General features: G+C 41.3%; 1 protein-coding gene across 1 annotated transcript; it reads left to right on the forward strand.

The window, feature by feature from the left end:
• Window positions 1–12,836: 12,836 nt before the first annotated feature.
• ciao2b (cytosolic iron-sulfur assembly component 2B) lies at window positions 12,837–21,025 on the forward strand. Its single transcript, XM_061911348.1, has 5 exons — window positions 12,837–13,048; window positions 15,223–15,302; window positions 19,185–19,310; window positions 19,392–19,437; window positions 19,504–21,025. The coding sequence occupies exons 1-5, from the start codon at window positions 12,922–12,924 to the stop codon at window positions 19,602–19,604; spliced, it is 480 nt and encodes a 159-aa protein (XP_061767332.1). The 5' UTR covers window positions 12,837–12,921; the 3' UTR covers window positions 19,605–21,025.
• Window positions 21,026–21,271: the final 246 nt, after the last annotated feature.

A 21,271-nucleotide genomic window follows, 5' to 3' on the forward strand; every position in this document is an offset into this window, starting at 1 on the left:
GGCCGAAAGGATAAGATCACGGGTAAAAGCGGCCGAACTGAGTTTCCACCGCCGGGTGGCGGGGTTCTCCCTTAGAGATAGGGTGAAAAGCTATTGTCATCCGGGAGAAACTCAAAGTAAAGCCGCTGCTCCTCCACATCGAGAGGAGCCAGATGAGGTGGTTCGGGCATCTGGTCAGGATGCCACCCGAACGCCTCCCTAGGGAGGTGTTTAGGGCACGTCCGACCGGTGTGACTCTACGGGGAAGACCCAGGACACCTTGGGAAGACTATGTCTCCCGGCTGGCCTGGGAACGCCTCGGGATCCCCCGGGAAGAGCTGGACGAAGTGGCTGGGGAGAGGGGAAGTCTGGGCTTCCCTGCTTAGGCTGCTGCCCCCACGATCTGATCTCGGATAAGCGGAAGAAGATGGACGGCTGGATGGCCATCGGAAGGAAAGCTAGCTCCGTTGCTCATTTTGTACAGTTATACTTAAAACTCACAGATTCGGACCTTCTGCACCATCTTCAAAGTAGGGCGGCTTCCGACGACCCCCCGGCCAGACGTCCAGGGCACAAACAGCAAGCCCCATCAAAATTTTTGCGGGAATTTTCTAGTTTGAAAAGTAACCCTCCTCTGATTATAATGCCCTCAGATATCAAGGCAGAAAGGAAATGTCAACACAAGCATGGAAAGCACTCAAACAATGTCAACAAAATACTAAACTCACATTGAACACTTCACAAGCTCTTAAAATGAAGGAATATGTACAAAATGCTTCATAAAATGTAAGAAAATAGTGCCAAAGTCCACCCATCCATGCATTTTCTGCCGCTTGTTCCTTTTGGGATCGTGGGGGGTCGCTGGAGCTTATCTCCGCTGCATTCCGGCGGAAGGCGGGTTACACCCTTGGACAAGTCGCCATCTCATCGCAGGGGCTAACACAGATAGACAACATTCGCACTCACATTCACACAAGAGGGCCAATTTAATCGAATGTATCATAGATGATACATCCGTTTTTGAGCCCTTTACGTCATCAGATTTTTCAATCAATCAATCATCAATCAATGTTTACTTATATAGCCCTAAATCACTAGTGTCTCAAAGGGCTGCACAAACCACTACGACATCCTCCGTAGGCCCACATAAGGGCAAGGAAAACTCACACCCAGTGGGACATCGGTGACAATAATGACCCAGTGGGACGTCGGTGACAATGATGACTATGAGAACCTTGGAGAGGAATTATTAGATCCCATGCACGCATTAAACAAGGCGTGTCCAAAGTGTGAAAAAGTAAACATAGAGAAACCTGAGAAAAACAATTTTCTGCAGGTTTAGGTGCCAGGAAGTCACAGCTGTGCTCTAAAGGGTGAGCGAGGCTAAAGTGGGTTGGGTTTTTCCTTGCCCTGATATGGGATCTGAGCCGAGGATGTCGTGGTTTGTGCAGCCCTTTGAGACACTCGTGATTTAGGGCTATATAAGTAAACATTGATTGATTGAAAGTGGTGTGGCGTTTTATAGCACTTTTCATTGATATGGATTACGTGTGGGTTGGGTTTTTCCTTGCCCTGATGTGGTATCTAAGCCGAGGATGTCGTTGTGGCTTGTGCAGCCCTTTGAGACACTCGGGATTTAGGGCTATATAGGTAAACAATGATTGATTGAAAGTGGTGTAGCGTTTTATGGCACTTTTCATTTTTTTTCGCGATATACACTTGATATCGTTTTATCGCCCAGCTGTTATTCCTCACATCGGCCCAGTATGTATTGTGCACCCCTCACAGGTGATAAATTGAGTTTTTTAAGTTCTTGGAGCGTATTGCACTAAGTTGATCAGTTCAAAGACTACCAAGGACAGCTGGAGTCTGGACGCAGCTCGTTTCCTTCTGCGCTTATATATAATTAAACTTCTCAAGACAATATATTTCTGTTGATTACAATACATGAAAGAAACAGAACACCTTCATGTTGCTTCCCATCCTACACAGTGGAGTTTTACAAGCCTTTCATGCTATCTTTTTGAGCGGTACCCATCCCTAACGGTCATGGGACGAGACTTTGCAGGTTTTCCCAGGACATAACCTGGGACTTATGGAGTATTTTGTTAAAAAAGAGGAGGATAGCAGCCCTTCGGCATGTGTTTCCAGTATTTTCAGGAGCCCTTTAAATGTAACTCTCTCCTCTTCTCCGGGAGCTCTGTTGAAATGAAGTCCTAATTGAAACCGGTGTGGTATTAAAGGTCCTGTTTACACCTCTTGACTGGGTTCACATCGAGACTGAAGAACTGTCCAAGTTTTATAGCGTGGGAACCAGTCGTAACAGCTGAGTGTAAGAAGTGTTTTTCCTTCAATGTTGTCCACAAATAGGCGTGATATGCATTTACACTAATAAGCATTTAAAAGGGAGATTGTTCAACTCAACATATTTGACTGTGGCTTCCTGTACTTTTTTTGGGGGGGGGGCAAACAGGAAACAGTGTTGCATCATTCCTCCAGCAGAACAAAACCAGCTCTGTTGTCACCACGCTGGCCGTTTTTTTTTTTTTTTTTCGTTTTTTTTTGGGATCTGCCCGCTCTATAGTGCTGTACATCTCCCCCATAATGACACGTTGCTCCATTTTAGGAACCGTTTTCATACGCACAGAAAAAAGGAGAGTGGGTGTGTACATAAATAATTGTCAAATGCGAGATGGTGACGTGGCTTTGTGGTGGAAAAATTTGGATTTTTGGTTTCGTGGAAGTCAAAAGTGGTGTTTTTAGGACTGACTTTGTTTGTTTTTTTAAGCATTTATAACAGAGGGTGTCCAAAAGCGAAAATCAAAATGTACATTTTCAGACTAATATGTATTATCCGGACTATAGAACATACTTGCCAACCCTCACAAATTTTCTGGGAGACTCCCGAATTTCAGTGCCTCTCCTGAAAATCTCCCAGGGCGACCATTCTCCCGAATTTCTCCCGATTTCCAGCCGGACCTGAGTCACGCCCACTTTTCCTCCATATAAACAGCGTGCCGGCCCAGCCACGTTATAACATCTACGGCTTTTGGAGAGTGCACAACTGCACAAACAACAAGAAGGAGACTATTATATATGTCTCTCTTATCCATAGGGTTATTTATAACCCATAAAGTAGGCAGTTACAGAGCTATTTCTCAGCATGTGTTAATTCCAGCCGGCACGTTAATACACTGACAGGCAACATCCGGATTCCCATCATGCATTGCTTCAAAACTACGGCAAGTAGTAATGTCCAAAAAAAAGATTGTGACAGAGGATGGACAATTCAACCCTAAACTCACTCCTTTCCTGTAAATTAAATTTCACAGATGCTGCCCATACGTATGCTCCTATATATATATATATATATATATATATATATATATATATATATATATATATATATATATATATATATATATATATATATATTAGGGGTGTGGGAAAATATCGATTCGAATACGTTGTGCGGTTCAGAATCGATTCTCATTAAAAACTTTTTTTTTTAATCGATCCAACAAACCACTACACAGCAATACCATAACAATGCAATTCAATTCCAAAACCAAACCTGACCCAGCAACACTCAGAACTGCAATAAACAGAGCAATTGAGAAGACACAAACACGACACAGAACAAACCAAAAGTAGTGAAACAAAAATGAATATTGTCAACAACAGAATCAATATTAGTTATAATTTCAGCATAGCAGTGATTAAAAATGCCTCATTGACATGATCATTTTTCTAAAAATAAAAAAAAGAACAATAGTGTCACAGTGGCTTACACTTGCATCGCATCTCATAAGCTTGACAACACACTGTGTCCAATGTTTTCACAAAGATAAAATAAGTCATATTTTTGGTTCGTTTAATAGTTAAAACTAATTTACATTATTGCAATCAGTTGATAAAACATTGTCCTTTTATAATTATAAAAGTTTAAAAAAAAAATGTACTACTCTGCTAGCATGTCAGCAGACTGGGGTAGATCCTGCTGAAATCCTATGTATTGAATGAATACAGAATCGTTTTGAATCGGAAAAATATTGTTTTTGAATCGAGAATCGAATCGAATCTAAAAAAAATCGATATATTATCGAATCGTGACCCCAAGAATCGATACTGAATCAAATCGTGGGACACCCAAAGATCCGCAGCCCTAATATATATATATATATATATAAGAAATACTTGAATTTCAGTGAATTCTAACTGTTAATATACTCCTCTCCCTCTTAGCCCCGCCCCCAGGCCAGCCCCGCTCACCCCGACCCCGCCCACCTCAAACCGACCACAAAAAATGCTAGTCTGCTAACGTTGGCATGCATCAAGTACAGTATTTCCCGAAGATAAGGCGCACCCACAAAATTTTTGAAAAACAGGGTGTTTCTCATATTAGCCGCACCGGACTATAAGCCGCAGATATATACGCTGTGATATGCGTTATTTGCACATTTTGTAAATGTTTATTTGTATACCTTAATTTTTTCTAAACTAAATTGTTAGCATATTAGCATAGTACTGTTAGCATGCAAGCTTTTTTCCTTTTTGTTTTAGCTCATTTTGCTCATAGTTTTTGTAATTTTGACGCTATCTGTACAGCGTGCTAACTGTTAGCATTTCAGTCTCTTGACCATTCCCGCTAAGTTTCGATCAAAACGGGGTTTTTTTTCTAGTTACTTGTGTGGAAAAAAAAGATTTTTTTTTCGACACCCCCTGCTATAAATAAACCCGTATTTTCCAACTCGACGTGTCATAGCAGAGCTCGGGGAGTGAGGGGGGAAAAAAATGAATGTTATCCTCGTGATTGTAATTTGATGGTAAACAAGTGGCGGTTGGACGGGGTTTTAGGAACTTTCATACCTCGTTTCTGTAAAATAGATGCCACCTTTTGTTACTTTCACTTGAAGACCCCTTTAATTGTGCGTGACGTCGGGCAACAGATGTACATATTTATTCAAATAATTTTAAAAAAAGTCACTCGTTTTGAAATACGCGAGATGAACACGCGGAAGGCATTTTGGTTTCGTACGCGTGAAGGACTTGAGGCGTGTCACTGAAGAGTTTGAGGACACGGCGTGTCCTTTTTGAGTGTTGTGCGATCTTGTTTGTATTTATTGCGGCATAAAAGTGTGGAGGTGAGACGGCGTGCGAGTGAACATGATGTATTGGTAGCGCACTCATGACTTCCAGGAGTATTTCTGGGAAAGCTGCAGCCGTTTTCGGTGTTTTCAACCACACAAGCAACTCAAGTATCATCTTTCACTCCCAAAAATATCCTGAAACTGATTTTAGACCAGTTGATTTTAGAGCAGTTTGGCGACTGCTCTTCCCCTCCTGCTTTTGTACAAACGTCTCCTTTGCAAACCAATAAACTTCTCATCTTGGTAAGCGCCCTTGTCGTGTTTTTATTAATAATTTCCCCCACACAACCAGTGGCTTTAAAGACTATGTATTTACCTTTTTTTTTTACACATTATAAGTGATACATGCATTTTTAAGCCCTCTACATCAGGGGTCACCAACGCGGTGCCCGCGGGCACCAGGTAGCCCGTAAGGACCAGATGAGTAGCCCGCTGGCCTGTTCTAAAAATAGCTAAAATAGCAGCACTTACCAGTGAGCTTCCTCTATTTTTTAAATTTTATTTTTTTACTAGCAAGCTGGTCTCGCTTTGCTCGACATTTTTTATTTTAAGAGAGACAAAACTCAAATAGAATTTGAAAATCCAAGAAAATATTTTAAAGACTTGGTCTTCACTTGTTTAAATAAATTCATTTATTTTTTTACTTTGCTTCTTATAACTTTCAGAAAGACAATTTTAGAGAAAAAATACAACCTTAAAAATTATTTTAGGATTTTTAAACACATTAACCTTTTTACCTTTTAAATTCCTTCCTCTTCTTTCCTGACAATTTAAATCAATGTTCAAGTACATTTATTTTTTTTTGTATTGTAAAGAATAATAAATACATTTTAATTTAATTCTTCATTTTAGCTTCTGTTTTTTCGACGAAGAATATTTGTGAAATTTTTTTTCATGATTAAAATTCAAAAAAAATATTCTGGCGATTCTAGAATATCTGTACAATCACATTTAAATCTTATTTCAAGGTCTTTTGAATTTCTTTTAAAATTTTTGTTTTGGAAAATCTTGAAGAAATTATGATTTTTCTTTGTTAGAAATATAGCTTGGTCAAATTTGTTATATATTCTAACAAAATGCAGAGTGGATTTTAACCTATTTAAAACATGTCATCAAAATTGTAAAATTAATCTTAATCAGGAAAAATTACTAATGATGTTCCATAAATTCTTTTTTGAATTTTTTCAAAAAGATTCCAATTAGCTAGTTTTTCTCTTCTTTTTTTCGGTTGAATTTTGAATCTAAAAGAGTTGAAATTGAAGATAAACTGTTTCAAAATTTAATTTTCATTTTTTGTGTGTTTTCTCCTCTTTTAAACTGTTCAATTAAGTGTTTTTTTCATAATTTATTCTCTTCAAAAAATATTCCGTAAAAGGAAAAAAAATGTAAGACGGAATGACAGACAGAAATACCCATTTTTTTAATATATATAGATTTATTTATTAAAGGTAAATTGAGCAAATTGGCTATTTTTGGCAATTTATTTAAGTGTGTATCAAACTGGTAGCCCTTCGCATTAATCAGTACCCAAGAAGTAGCTCTTGGTTTCAAAAAGGTTGGTGACCCCTGATGTACATCATCGGTGTCGTTAGTTTTTTCCCCAAAAAGCCTGATGTATCAGATCAGTGTGTGTTGCCATAATAAGTTATAGCTTCATGATTTTTATGAGAAAGAAAAAAATACATTAAAAATTATACAATGATGTTGACTTTTATTGTAAGTTTTTTTTAAATGGCAAATAATCACAATATTGATGAATGATTGAAAAATAAATGTGAATCCAAGTGATGTGTAGCAGGTGCGGGAAGATAATGGAAAGGGTTCTTTTTCAGTTTGGAAATAAATAAATGATAAATGGGTTGTACTTGTATAGCGCTTTTCTACCTTCAAGGTACTCAAAGCGCTTTGACACTACTTCCACATTTACCCATTCACACACACATTCACACACTGATGGAGGGAGCTGCCATGCAAGGCGCCAACCAGCACCCATCAGGAGCAAGGGTGAAGTGTCTTGCTCAGGACACAACGGACGCGACGAGGTTGGTACTAGGTGGGATTTGAACCAGGGCCCCTCGGGTTGCGCACGGCCACTCTCCCACTGCGCCACGTTGTTCTTGTTGAATATTTTTCTTAGGGTGTTGCCTTTGGGGAAGTGTTTGTCGATCAGAGGCCGCAAGTTCCTCACTCTGATCGACAAACACTTCCCCAAAGGCAACACCCTAAGAAAAATATTCAACAAGAACAACATTAAATTGAGCTACAGCTGTATGAATAACATGCAACAAATCATTTCAAACCACAACAAAGCAATTGCAAAAGGACTGCCTACCCCCAGACTAAACGACTCTGAAACCAATAATGAATGTAACTGTCGCAAGAAACCTGATTGCCCTCTCAACGGAAGGTGCTTACAGACATCAGTCGTTTACCAAGCAAAGGTAATACGCAAGGACATTAACACATCCGACACGTACGTAGGATTAACCGAAGGAGCGTTCAAAACAAGATGGAATAATCACAACGCCTCCTTTAGAAACCAGACTTTGCAGAATTCTACAGAACTCAGCAAACACATTTGGAACCTCAAAGACAACAATGTTGAATATTCAATAACATGGCAAATTCTCGAGAGAAGTGGTTCCAGAGCCCTTGCTGTGCGTCGAAGTGAGTCCGACTATATCCAGACGGAATTTCTCGACTTCGCGCACTAGCTCAGGCTCTTTCCCCCCCAGTGACGTGACGTTCCACGTCCCAAGAGCTAGCTTCTGTAGCCGAGGATCGGACCGCCAAGTGCCCTGCCTTCGGCTGTCGCCCAGCTCACAATGCACCCGACCTCTATGGCCCCTGCTATGGGTGGTGAGCCCATTGGAGGGGTGACCCACGTTGCCTCTTCGGGCTGTGCCCGGCCGGGCCCCATGGGAACAGGCCCGGCCACCAGGCGCTCGCCATCGTGCCCCACCTCCGGGCCTGGCTCCAGAGGGGGGCCCCGGTGACCCGCGTCCGGGCGAGGGAAATCTGGGTCCATGATGTTTCTTCTTCATAAAGGTCTTCGAGCTGCTCTTTGTCTGATCCCTCACCTAAAACCTGTTTGCCTTGGGAGACCCTACCAGGGGGCTTTATGCCCCCGGACAGCATAGCTCCTAGGATCATTGGGACACGCAAACTCCTCTACCACGATAAGGTTGCAGCTCAGAGAGGAGGATGTTGTGGATAGGTGGAAGGAATACTTCGAAGACCTCCTCAATCCCACCAACACGTCTTCCTATGAGGAAGCAGTGCCTGGGGAGTCTGTGGTGGACTCACCTATTTCTGGGGCTGAGGTCGCTGAGGTAGTTAAAAAGCTCCTCGGTGGTAAGGCCCCAGGGGTGGACGAGACCCGCCCGGAGTTCCTTAAGGCTCTGGATGCTGTGGGGCTGTCTTGGTTGACAAGACTTTGCAGCATCGCGTGGACATCGGGGGCGGTACCTCTGGATTGGCAGACCGGGGTGGTGGTTCCTCTCTTTAAGAAGGGGGACCGGAGGGTGTGTTCCAACTATCGTGGGATCACACTCCTCAGCCTTCCCGGTGAGGTTTATTCAGGTGTACTGGAGAGGAGGCTACGTCGGATAGTCGAACCTCGGATTCAGGAGGGGCAGTGTGGTTTTCGTCCTGGTCGTGGAGCTGTGGACCAGCTCTATGCTCTCGGCAGGGTTCTTGAGGGTGCATGGGAGTTTGCCCAACCAGTCTATATGTGCTTTGTCGATTTGGAGAAGGCATTCGACCGTGTCCCTCGGGAAGTCCTGTGGGGAGTGCTCAGAGAGTATGGGGTATCGGACTGTCTTATTGTGGCGGTCCGTTCCCTGTACGATCAGTGCCGGAGCTTGGTCCGCATTGCCGGCAGTGGGTCGGGCGCATTTCCAGTGGGGGTTGGACTCCGCCAGGGCTGTCCTTTGTCACCGATTCTGTTCATAACTTTTGTGGACAGAATTTCTGGGCGCAGTCAAGGCGTTGAGGGGTTCCGGTTTGGTGGCCGCAGGATTGGGTCTCTGCTTTTTGCGGATGGTGTGGTCCTGGTGGCTTCATCTGGCCGGGATCTTCAGCTCTCGCTGGATCGGTTCGCAGCCGGGTGTGAAGCGACCGGAATGAGAATCAGCACCTCCAAGTCCGAGTCCATGGTTCTCGCCCGGAAAAGGGTGGAGTGCCATCTCCGGGTTGGGGAGGAGACCCTGCCCCAAGTGGAGGAGTTCAAGTACCTAGGAGTCTTGTCCACGAGTGAGGGAAGAGTGGATCGTGAGATCGACAGGCGGATCGGTGCGGCGTCTTCAGTAATGCGGACGTTGTACCGGTCCGTTGTGGTGAAGAAGGAGCCGAGCCGGAAGGCAAAGCTCTCAATTTACCGGTCGATCTACGTTCCCATCCTCACCTATGGTCATGAGCTTTGGGTCATGACCGAAAGGATAAGATCTTGGGTACAAGCGGCCGAAATGAGTTTCCTCCGCCGGGTGGCGGGGCTCTCCCTTAGAGATAGGGTGAGAAGCTCTGCCATCCGGGAGGGACTCAAAGTAAAGCCGCTGCTCCTTCACATCGAGAGGAGCCAGATGAGGTGGTTCGGGCATCTGGTCAGGATGCCACCCGAACGCCTCCCTAGGGAGGTGTTTAGGGCACGTCCAACCGGTAGGAGGCCACGGGGAAGACCCAGGACACGTTGGGAAGACTATGTCTCCCGGCTGGCCTGGGAACGCCTCGGGATCCCCCGGGAAGAGCTAGACGAAGTGGCTGGGGAGAGGGAAGTCTGGGTTTCCCTGCTTAGGCTGTTGCCCCCGCGACCCGACCTCGGATAAGCGGAAGATGATGATGGATGGCAAATTCTTGCATCCAGCACACCTTACAACAGTGGTAATAAAAGATGCAACCTATGCTTAAAAGAGAAACTGTTTATTATATATCATCCAGATCTATCATCCCTCAACAAGCGCAGTGAAATTATTTCAACATGCCGCCACAGAAGGAAACACCTCCTAGGTAACACATGAGCCAATCACCACACCCTACGCCTGCCTGTACCCACCCACTCTGTGCCCTATATAAACCATTGTATGTGAATGCTTCCATTAAAATCTCCTGATGATTGAGGGAACCCCTCATGAAACAGATCTGTAGAGATGAAGTAGTCTTGTGATTTTTTCCCACACCTATATATATATATATATATATATGTATATATATATATATATATATATATATATATATATATATATATTAGAATTTAATATTATATTTTGTCACCTTGTTAAGTCAAACATGGACAGCTATGGATAGTGTTGAGCATTTTTCCCATCATGCCTTGCAATGGATTTAAATGGGTGTAATTTAAATGTTTTATGCTGATTCGACATATTTTATAATATGTATAAGTTTCAGTGGGCAGGTTGGGTTATGTGTGATCATGTGTGTTGACTTTTTATGTTGATTAGTTTTGTTTTTTTACTGCGCCATGACTAGGGAAGGTGGTTTGGATAGTGTCATATAAATACGATGATTTGTCTTGGGTAATTACCAAATAACTTATGCATTCAATTAATATATGCTTGTCTGACTATCGCATAAAAGTGAAATGCATAGATTTTACTGTAAAAAACTGGCAGCTCAGTTTAAAAAACTGTGGTGGTTTTTACAGCGTATTATCCTATAAATTGAATGGAAAAATCGTACCCCTGTTTTTTACAGTAAAATTATTGTAATTGAGCTGCCAATTTTATATCGTAAAATCTCTGGTTGTTGTTTTTATTATTCTTTCTGGTGGGTGGGCATTTGACGATATACAAACAAACTAAGGCACTTCCGATACATCTCAACATCCCGGCTAATCACTAGATTGAGCGATCTATATGTTTCTACAAACAAAACATGCTGAATAAAGTAAAGTAAGATACAAAAAGAGATTAAAAAAAATACAAAATAAATAAAAAATTTAAAAAGTGGGCTTATTTAAAACAACTTACATCCCTCCAATGAATACAATAATTTAAAGGCTTACTGAAACCCACTACTACCGACCACACAGTCTGATAGTTTATACATCAATGATGAAATATTAACATTGCAACACATGCCAATACGGCCTTTTTAGTTGACTAAATTGCAATTTTTAATTTCCCGCGGAGTTTCTTGTTGAAAACGTCACGGAATGATGACGCCTGCCCGTGACGTCTCGGGTTGCAGCGAACATATTAGCCCAGCTCCACACACGGCTAAAAGTAGTCTCTTTTCATCGCATAATCACACGGTAATTCGGACATCTGTGTTGCTGAATATTTTGCAACTTGTTCAATTAATAATGGAGACAATAAATAAAAATGCTGTTGGTGGAAAGCGGTGGATTGCAACTGCCTTTAGCACCGAGACACAGCCGGTGTTTGTTTGTTGTGAAGCTTTAACACAGAGCGGTCACGCGAACATGTTTCTCCACGTCAACCAGCAAGTTTTTGGATGGGAAAATTGTGATATTTAGTCGGCTCTTACCGGAAACTTCAGTGGATTATGGGACCTCCTGCAGCAGCTGTCAAAAAGGCATCTGAGATCTTGGCTCCTCCATGCTTCTCTCTGAGACACTGGCATTCACCGCAGCCATCCGACTTTCAAGCATGACTTTAGAATTTCACTAAAACACTATTAAAACAATGAGCAGATAAGGGATTTTCCAGAATTATCCTAGTCAATGTGTCTAATTACATCTGAAACGCTACCACTGCCGCCGCTTTTTTTTTATAGTGCCTCACTCTAACTTTCCTCATCAACGAATCTTTCATCCTCGTTCAAATTAACGGGGAAATTTTCGCTTTCTCGGTCCGGATAGCTCTTGCTGCTGGAGTCTATGATTATAAACAATGTTCAGATGTGAGGAGCTCTACAACCCATGACGTCACGCGCACATCGTCTGTTACTTACGGTAAAGGCAAGGCTTTTTTATCAGCGACCAAAAGTTGCAAACTTTATCGTCGATCTTCTCTACTGAATCCTTTCAGCAAAAATATGGCAATATCGCGAAATGATCAAGTATGACACATAGAATGGACCTGCTACCCCCGTTTGAATAAGAAAATCTAATTTCAGTAGGCCTTTAATAATCATTTATAGGTTGCTTTATTTCAGAAATATAGCACATTTAATCCATTCTACAATAAATGAGGATATCTCTATACTCTTGTCTGTCAACCACCGGAAGTGTGCTGTGTTTTAGGGCCCCTGTCGCTTGCCGCACTCACCGGAAGCGAGTGTTTTGACAATATAAAGACACTTACAATATTTTAAACATGACATTTATTCACTAGATTTAGCAATCAACATGTTTTTACAACAAAACACGCTGAAGAAAGTAAAAACATAAAAAAAAAACTACAACGTAAATAAAAATACAAATATTTAAAAAAAGGGAGCACATCCAAAACAACTTACATCCCTCCAATAAATACAATAATTTAAATGCTTTTATTTTTTCTAATCCTCCCAAGATTTTATCAATACTTTTCAGTCATTAATCCAATTTTGGAGTTTACTTTGAAAAAAATCGACTTTTATGGACACATTTTTCTTAGCTTGCCACATAATAATATTAATAATCATTTATAGGTTGCTATTTTTCATGAATAGAGCACATTTAATACACTTTATAATAAATGGGGTTTGCTCTATATTTGTCTGTCAGCCACCGGAAGTGTGTTGTGTTTTAAGTCCGCTATCGCTTTCCGTACTTACCGCTAGCTACCGGTGCTTCGAGCTAAAACGCTATAAGGGCTAACACAGTTAGAACATGTCTGGCGGAACTAATTTGGAAAACGCCAACCCAGTTATATTCCAGCGGTCCGGCGAGAGACTTCAGGCGGCCACCGACGAGGATGAAGACGTCTGTGATCCCATCGACGACAGAGAAATATTCGATATCCTGTTTGATGGTTGAGCTAGCATTAGCTAGCTGGTGTCGCACTTCACCAAATGTCTTAATAACACCCGTAAATGTTGTTATATATATTTATATAGATTGATAATGTCTTCATAATACAAACCCCGTTTCCATATGAGTTGGGAAATTGTGTTAGGTGTAAATATAAATGGAATACAATGATTTGCAAATCCTTTTCAACCCATATGAATATGCTACAAAGACTACATATTTGATGTTCAAACTGATAGACATTTTTTTTGTTTGCAATTAATCATTAACTTTAGAATTTGATGCCAGCAACACGTGACAAAGAAGTTGGGAAAGGTGGCAATAAATACTGATAAAGTTGAGAAATGATAAATGGGTTGTACTTGTATAGCGCTTTTCTACCTTCAAGGTACTCAAAGCGCTTTGACACTACTTCCACATTTACCCATTCACACACACATTCATACACTGATGGAGGGAGCTGCCATGCAAGGCGCCAACCAGCACCCATCAGGAGCAAGGGTGAAGTGTCTTGCTCAGGACACAACGGACATGACGAGGTTGGTAATAGGTGGGATTTGAACCAGGGACCCTCGGGTTGCGCACGGCCACTCTCCCACTGCGCCACGCCGTCCCCATCATCAAACACTTATTTGGAACATCCCACAGGCTAATTGGGTGTGCAGGCTAATTGGGAACAGGTGGGTGCCATGATTGGGTATAAAAAAAAGCTACCCAAAAAATGCTAAGTAATTCTCAAACAAGGATGGGGCAAGGGTCCCCAAATTGTAAGTAAATTGTCGTACAGTTTTAGAACACCATTTCTCAACGAGCTATTGCAAGGAATTTAGGGATTTTACCATCTATGGTCCGTAAAATTATCAAAAGTTTCAGAGAATCTGGAGAAATCACTGCACATAAGCAATGATATTACGGACCGTTGATCCCTCAGGCGGTACTGCATCAAAAACCGACATCGGTCTGTAAAGGATATCACCATGTGGGCTCAGGAACACTTCACAAAACCACTGTCAGTAACTACAGTTGGTTGCTACATCTGTAAGTGCAAGTTAAAACTCTATGCAAAGCAAAACCCATTTATCAACAACACCAAGGAACACCGCCGGCTTGGCTGGGCCCGAGCTCATCTATGATGGACTGATGCAAAGTAGAATAGTGTTTTGTGGTCTGACGAGTCCACATTTCAAATGATATTTGGAAACTGTGGACGTGGTGTCCTCCGGAACAAAGAGGAAAATAACCATCCGGATTGTTATAGGCGCAAAGTTCAAAAGCCAGCATCTGTGATGGTATGGGGGTGTACCAGTGCCCAAGGCATGGGTAACTTACACATCTGTGAAGGCACCATTAATACAGAATGGTCCATACAAGTTTTGGAGCAAAATATGTTGTCATCCAAGCAACGTTATCATGGACGCCCCTGCTTATTTCAACAAGATAATGCCAAGCCACGTGTTACAACAGCGTGGTTTCGTAGTAAAAGAGTGCGGGTACTTTCCTGGCCCGCCTGCAGTCCAGATCTGTCTCCCATCAAAAATGTGTGGCGCATTATGAAGCGTAAAATACGATAACAAGACTCCGGACTGTTGAACGACTGAAGCTGTACATAAAACAAGAATGGTAAAGAATTCCACTTTTAAAGCTCCAACAATTAGTTTCCTCAGTTCCCAAACGTTTATTGAGTGTTGTTAAAAGAAAAGGTGATGTAACACAGTGGTGAACATGCCCTTTATCAAATACTTTGGCACATGTTGCAGCCATGAAATTCTAAGTTAAATATTATTTGCAGAAAAAAAGTCAAATTTATGAGTTTGAACATCAAATATCTTGTCTTTGTTGTGTATTCAACTGAATATGGGTTAAAAAGGATTTGCAAATCATTTTATTCCATTTATATTTACATCTAACACAATTTCCTAACTCATATGGAAACGGGGTTTGTATATAGAGAGAATGTCTTCATAATACCTATTAATGTTGTCATATATAGACCATTTCTTCATAATACTTATTAATGTTGTCATATATAGAAAATGTCTTCATTATACCTATTAATGTTATATATAGAGAATGTCTTCATAATACCTAATATTGTTGTTATATATAGAGAATAAGATGTTTGTCTGAATTTGCTCTAGTGTAGTCTTTAACGGATGCAACATTTGATCAGATCTATCAATGACCCTGAACATCCGCTCTCCTTGGAGGAACTCAATGTGGTGGAGCAAGTCAGAGTCAAAGTATGTTATTTTCAAATTACTTTATATGACACATTAACAACTGACTTACATTAAAAGCCTACTGAAATGAGATTTTTTTATTTAAACGGGGATAGCAGGTCCATTCTATGTGTCATACTTGATCATTTCGCGATATTGCCATATTTTTGCTGAAAGGATTTAGTAGAAAACATCGACGATAACGTTTGCAACTTTTGGTCGCTAATAAAAAAGCCTTTCCTTTATCGGAAGTAGCAGACGATGACGTCACCGGTGTGAGGGCTCTTCTCATCCTCACATTGTTTATAATGGGAGCCTCCAACAGCAAGAGCTATTCGGACCGAGAAAACGACAATTTCCCCATTAATTTGAGCGAGGATGAAAGATTTGTGGCTGAGGATATTGATAGCGAAGGACTAGAAAAATAAAAAAATAAAGTTAAAAAAAAAGGCGATTGCATTGGGAGCGATTCAAATGTTTTTAGACACATTTACTCGGATAATTCTGGGAAATCCCTTATCTTTCAATTGTGTTGCTAGTGGTTTAGTGAGTTAAATAGTACCTGATAGTCGGAGGGGTGTTTCCACGGGTGTGTTGACGCCAGTGTCTGAGGGAAGTCACGGCAGCTGCATGGACGGCGCAAGCTCCGCAGATCTCCGGTAAGAGGCGACTTTTTACCACAATTTTCTCACCGAAACCTGCCAGTTGACAAGTGGTCGGGATTCATGTTCGCTTGACCGCTCTGATCCATAGTAAAGCTTCACATCCGGGAATTTTAAACAAGGAAACACCGTGTGTTTGTGTGGCTAAAGGCTAAAGCTTCCCACCTCCATCTTTCTACTTTGACTCCTCCATTATTAATTGAACAAATTGCAAAAGATTCAGCAACACAGATGCCCAGAATACTGTGTAATTGCGCGATGAAAACGACTTTTAACCGCAAGAGGTGCAGGGCTAATATGTCCCCTCCAAATCGAGACGTCACGCGCACGCGTCGTCATATGCGTCATCATTCCGCGACGTTTTCAACAAGAAACTCCGGGGGAAATTTTAAATTGTAATTTTAATATTTCATCATTGATATATAAACTATCAGACTGCGTGGTCGGTGGTAGTGGGTTTCAGTAGGCCTTTAATACTGTATGTAAAAAGGCTGTCATACATTGTTTAAAAGGCTGGGCGATATGGCTGAAAACTCTATCAAGATGTTTTGTATTGGTGTGTGTATATATATATATATATATATATGTATATATATATATATATATATATATATATATATATGTATGTATGTGTATATGTATGTATGTATGTGTATATATATATATGTATGTGTATATATATATATGTATGTGTATATATATATATGTATGTGTATATATATATATGTATGTGTATATATATATATGTATGTGTATATATATATATATATATGTATGTGTATATATATATATGTATGTGTATATATATATATGTATGTGTATATATATATATGTATGTGTATATATATATATGTATGTGTATATATATATGTGTATATATATATATATATATATATATGTGTATATATATATATATATATATGTATATATGTGTGTATATATATATATATATATGTATATATATATATATATGTATATATATGTATATATATATATATATATATATATATGTATATATATATATATATATATATATATATGTATATATATATGTATATATATATATATATATGTATATATATATATATATATATTAGGGGTGTTCGGTACATACCTCGGTTCAGAGGTCACGGTTCGGTTCATTTTCGATACAGTAAGAAAACAACAAAATATAAATTTTTTAATTATTTATTTACCAAATTTGCTAAATCTTCCACCAAAAATATTTTTCTTAGTGTAATATTTGATGTGAAGTAATCGTAAACTTGGATAAGTCTATCATCCATAATAACATTGATTTTGATTCAATATTATGTTTTGAGCAATGACCGTTTGAAAGAAAATAAAAACAGCTTTGTTCTATTAATCAACGTTGCAACTTTTTCTAAATTACATTTAGCCTTTAAGCTTTTTTATTTCACTTTTGTTTATGTTTTGGTTTCTTTTAACAGTATTTTTAGAATGTGCCGTGGGCCTTTAAAACATTAGCTGTGGGCCGTTAGTGGCCGCCGGGGCACACTTTTGACACCCCTGCTATAGATAGTAAAAAATAAAATCTGATAAATCTATGGTTAAAAAGCAGAGCCTGGAGACGCATGCGCATTTATCATAACTCTCTCGCTCTCTCTGTCTCCCCCTCCCTCACGAATGTTGCTGCGTGCAGCACTTTTTTTGTTGTTTTTAACCCCTTCTTAACCCTGAACATACATTAAAAATACATGCAACCATAACTTAAAATGCCGGACATTTTGAGGCATTTAATAAACTCCACCTGGACAGCTCCGCAAAGAGGACATATTCCGTGAAAAGAGGACGTAAGGTCAGTCTATCATAGCCCGATGCTAGCATGCCGTGTGTTGTTTTTTTTTTTTTATTGATCGAAACTTTTATTAGTAGTTTGCACAGTACAGTACATATTCCATACAATTGACCACTAAATGGTAACACCCCAATAATCAATCAATCAATCAATTTTTATTTATATAGCCCCAAATCACAGATGTCTCAAAGGACTGCACAAATCATTACGACTACAACATCCTCGGAAAAACCCACAAAAGGGCAAGGAAAACTCACACCCAGTGGGCAGGGAGAATTCACATCCAGTGGGACGCCAGTGACAATGCTGACTATGAGAAACCTTGGAGAGGACCTCAGATGTGGGCAACCCCCCCCCCTCTAGGGGACCGAAAGCAATGGATGTCGAGCGGGTCTAACATGATACTGTGAAAGTTCAATCCATAGTGGCTCCAACACAGCCGCGAGAGTTCAGTTCAAGCGGATCCAAGACAGCAGCGAGAATCCCGTCCACAGGAGACCATCTCAAGCGGAGGCGGATCAGCAGCGTAGAGATGTCCCCAACCGATACAGGCGAGCGGTCCATCCTGGGTCCCGACGAGCGGTCCATCCTGGGTCTCGACTCTGGACAGCCAGTACTTCATCCATGGTCATCGGACCGGACCCCCTCCACAAGGGAGGGGGGGACATTGGAGAAAGAAAAGAAGCGGCAGATCAACTGGTCTAAAAAGGAGGTCTATTTAAAGGCTAGAGTATACAGATGAGTTTTAAGGTGAGACTTAAATGCTTCTACTGAGGTAGCATCTCGAACTGTTACCGGGAGGGCATTCCAGAGTACTGGAGCCCGAACGGAAAACGCTCTATAGCCCGCAGACTTTTTTTGGGCTCTAGGAATCACTAATAAGCCGGAGTCTTTTGAACGCAGATTTCTTGCCGGGACATATGGTACAATACAATCAGCAAGATAGGCTGGAGCTAGACCGTGTAGTATTTTATACGTAAGTAGTAAAACCTTAAAGTCACATCTTAAGTGCAAAGGAAGCCAGTGCAGGTGAGCCAGTACAGGCGTAATGTGATCAAACTTTCTTGTTCTTGTCATAAGTCTAGCAGCCGCATTTTGTACCAACTGTAATCTTTAAATAAGTTTTTCAACTTGTTTAAGTCACGGTCCACGTTAATCAATTCATGGTGCCTCGGTGTGCGTTGTTTACACAACGTGTGGTGCGCTACTTAATATGTCCATGTCGTTCGGTACACTACCAAACCGAAACCCCCGTACCGAAACGGTTCAATACAAATACACGTAGCGTTACACCCCTAATATATATACATATGTATACATTTTTAATGTTATCGATTATGTGTCTATTATGATATATCTTACCCAGCGCTGTATCAAAGCATATTAATTACTGAAGCGCCCTCCCGTGTCCATCTTATCCAGGTAAACGATGCAGGCAGCACCGTGGGCATCGAGTTCACCCCCACCATCCCTCACTGTAGCATGGCAACGCTCATCGGCCTGTCAATCAAAGTCAAGCTCCTGCGCTCGCTGCCGGACCGCTTCAAAGTGCGTGCATCTCCAAGCGTCACAACTTTTGTGTTCCCGTGTGTGAGCGCCGCGTGTGTGTGTTTTTTTTCCCCCCTGCAGATTGACGTGCTCATCACGCCGGGGACGCACGCTTCAGAAGAAGCAGGTAAGAAGCAGACGGGACGTTTGTCCACCGCGGAAGATTTGACGGTTCCCCCGTTTGCGTGCACAGTGAACAAGCAGCTGGCCGACAAAGAGCGAGTGGCGGCGGCTCTGGAGAACTCGTCCCTGCTGGAGGTGGTCAACCAGTGTTTGTCCTCCAGGAGCGTCTGAGCGACGCTTCCCGGCGTGGGTATAAGAACGCTTCCACCTGAGGAGGTGAATTGCAGTTACGCATCGGAAGGATACCGGCGGTGTGGGACAAAAAGCGCCGCTCACTGCTTGCTTGGCTTCCAGGTTGAAACACACTGAGACACTTCATTAGGTACACCTGCACCACCCAGTCACGTTAAATACAAAGGTCATGTATCGGATCTCATAGTATTTACAATATTTATTTACATTTACTACTTAATGGTGAGACTATTAATATATTTTTACATATTGCAATAATTGGAAATGTCAAATATTGCATTAAACATTCCGTGACCCCAAGAGTGACAAACGGTAGAAAATGGGTGAATCTATTTAATAGACTAGAATGCCTACATGCATGCTCAATGAGGAGACTCCTTTGCTGCAGACATGCAATAGTAAACCGAACAATAGAAAGATAAAGGTTGATGAGTGGATATTAGACAATTAGAGCGTGGAGTGGGGGCGTGGCCTGCAGACCCGCAGCGAAGCGGGGTGTGCCAGGACCGGTTTCGATATCAGCGACAGGTTTTTAGATGGCTCACTCGGGCCTGCTTTTCTAATCACCTGTCGCTCTGTTAAAAGACAGAGAGGAGTTGGAGCACGAGCGAGAGCGCGAAAGACAAACCAAAAGACAATTGCTGACAAGCACACAAAAGACAATTTATTGCAAAATAAACCAGTGTTCAAGCCCTGAAAAGGAGCGGTCATGTCGGTGATTGGTGGTCCAGAGAACCCAGAGTGAAGATACTTCCACAATTTGAGTCTCCAAATTGTGGAAGTATCTTACCTCTGGATTCTTTGGACCACCAATGAGTCCACAAATTGTGGAAGTATCTTCCCTTTGGGTTCTTTGGACCACCAATCACCGACATGACCGCTCCTTTTCAGGGTTTGAACACTCGTTTATTTTGCAATAAATTGTCTTTCGTGTGCTTTTCAGCAATTGTCTTTGTCGCTCTCGCTCGTACTCCAACTCCTCTCTCCTTTGCGGCTGCTGCCTTTTAACAGAGCGACAGGTGATTAGATAAGCAGGCCCGAGTGAGCCATCTACACACCTGTCGCTGATCTCAAAGCCAGTCCTGGCACACCCCGCTTCGCTGCAGGTCTGCAGGCCACGCCCCCCTCCACAAAGAGTTATGATAAACAGGAAGGCCACACCAAAATACAGTAGGTTTTTTTTGTCTCAAACAATGAAGGGTGTGCTTTCACACCTTTTTATGCTTTATAACTTGTTTATAATATTGCATTACAATTATGTGTGCACCAGCCAGCATGTTACATATTGTAGTCCAGTGCACAGAGATTAAGAACTTACACCCAATCAAATTACAATGCCTTTAAAGAAAGTCATGCTTATGTTTTCAAGGACCAAAGTAAATAAAATGTTCCAAAAAAAAGGTTTCATGATTATCATTTGCCCATCTCAGGGGAGTCCAAACTTTTTCCACTGAGACCGCACTCTTGAAAATGTTGATATTCTTTGTTTTCTAAATCAATACAATATATAGATTTATTTTATTTTTTTTATCTTTAGGGCTCTCAAGTTTGTTCCCGGGGACCCAGAAGGGTCTCAGTCATAAAAATGTTCAAAATAAGTCATATATTAATGTATATTTTTAAATTATTATTCAGCACTTATATCT

This window comes from Nerophis ophidion, linkage group LG09 (genome assembly GCF_033978795.1).
Source record: "Nerophis ophidion isolate RoL-2023_Sa linkage group LG09, RoL_Noph_v1.0, whole genome shotgun sequence".
Lineage (NCBI taxonomy): Eukaryota > Metazoa > Chordata > Actinopteri > Syngnathiformes > Syngnathidae > Nerophis > Nerophis ophidion.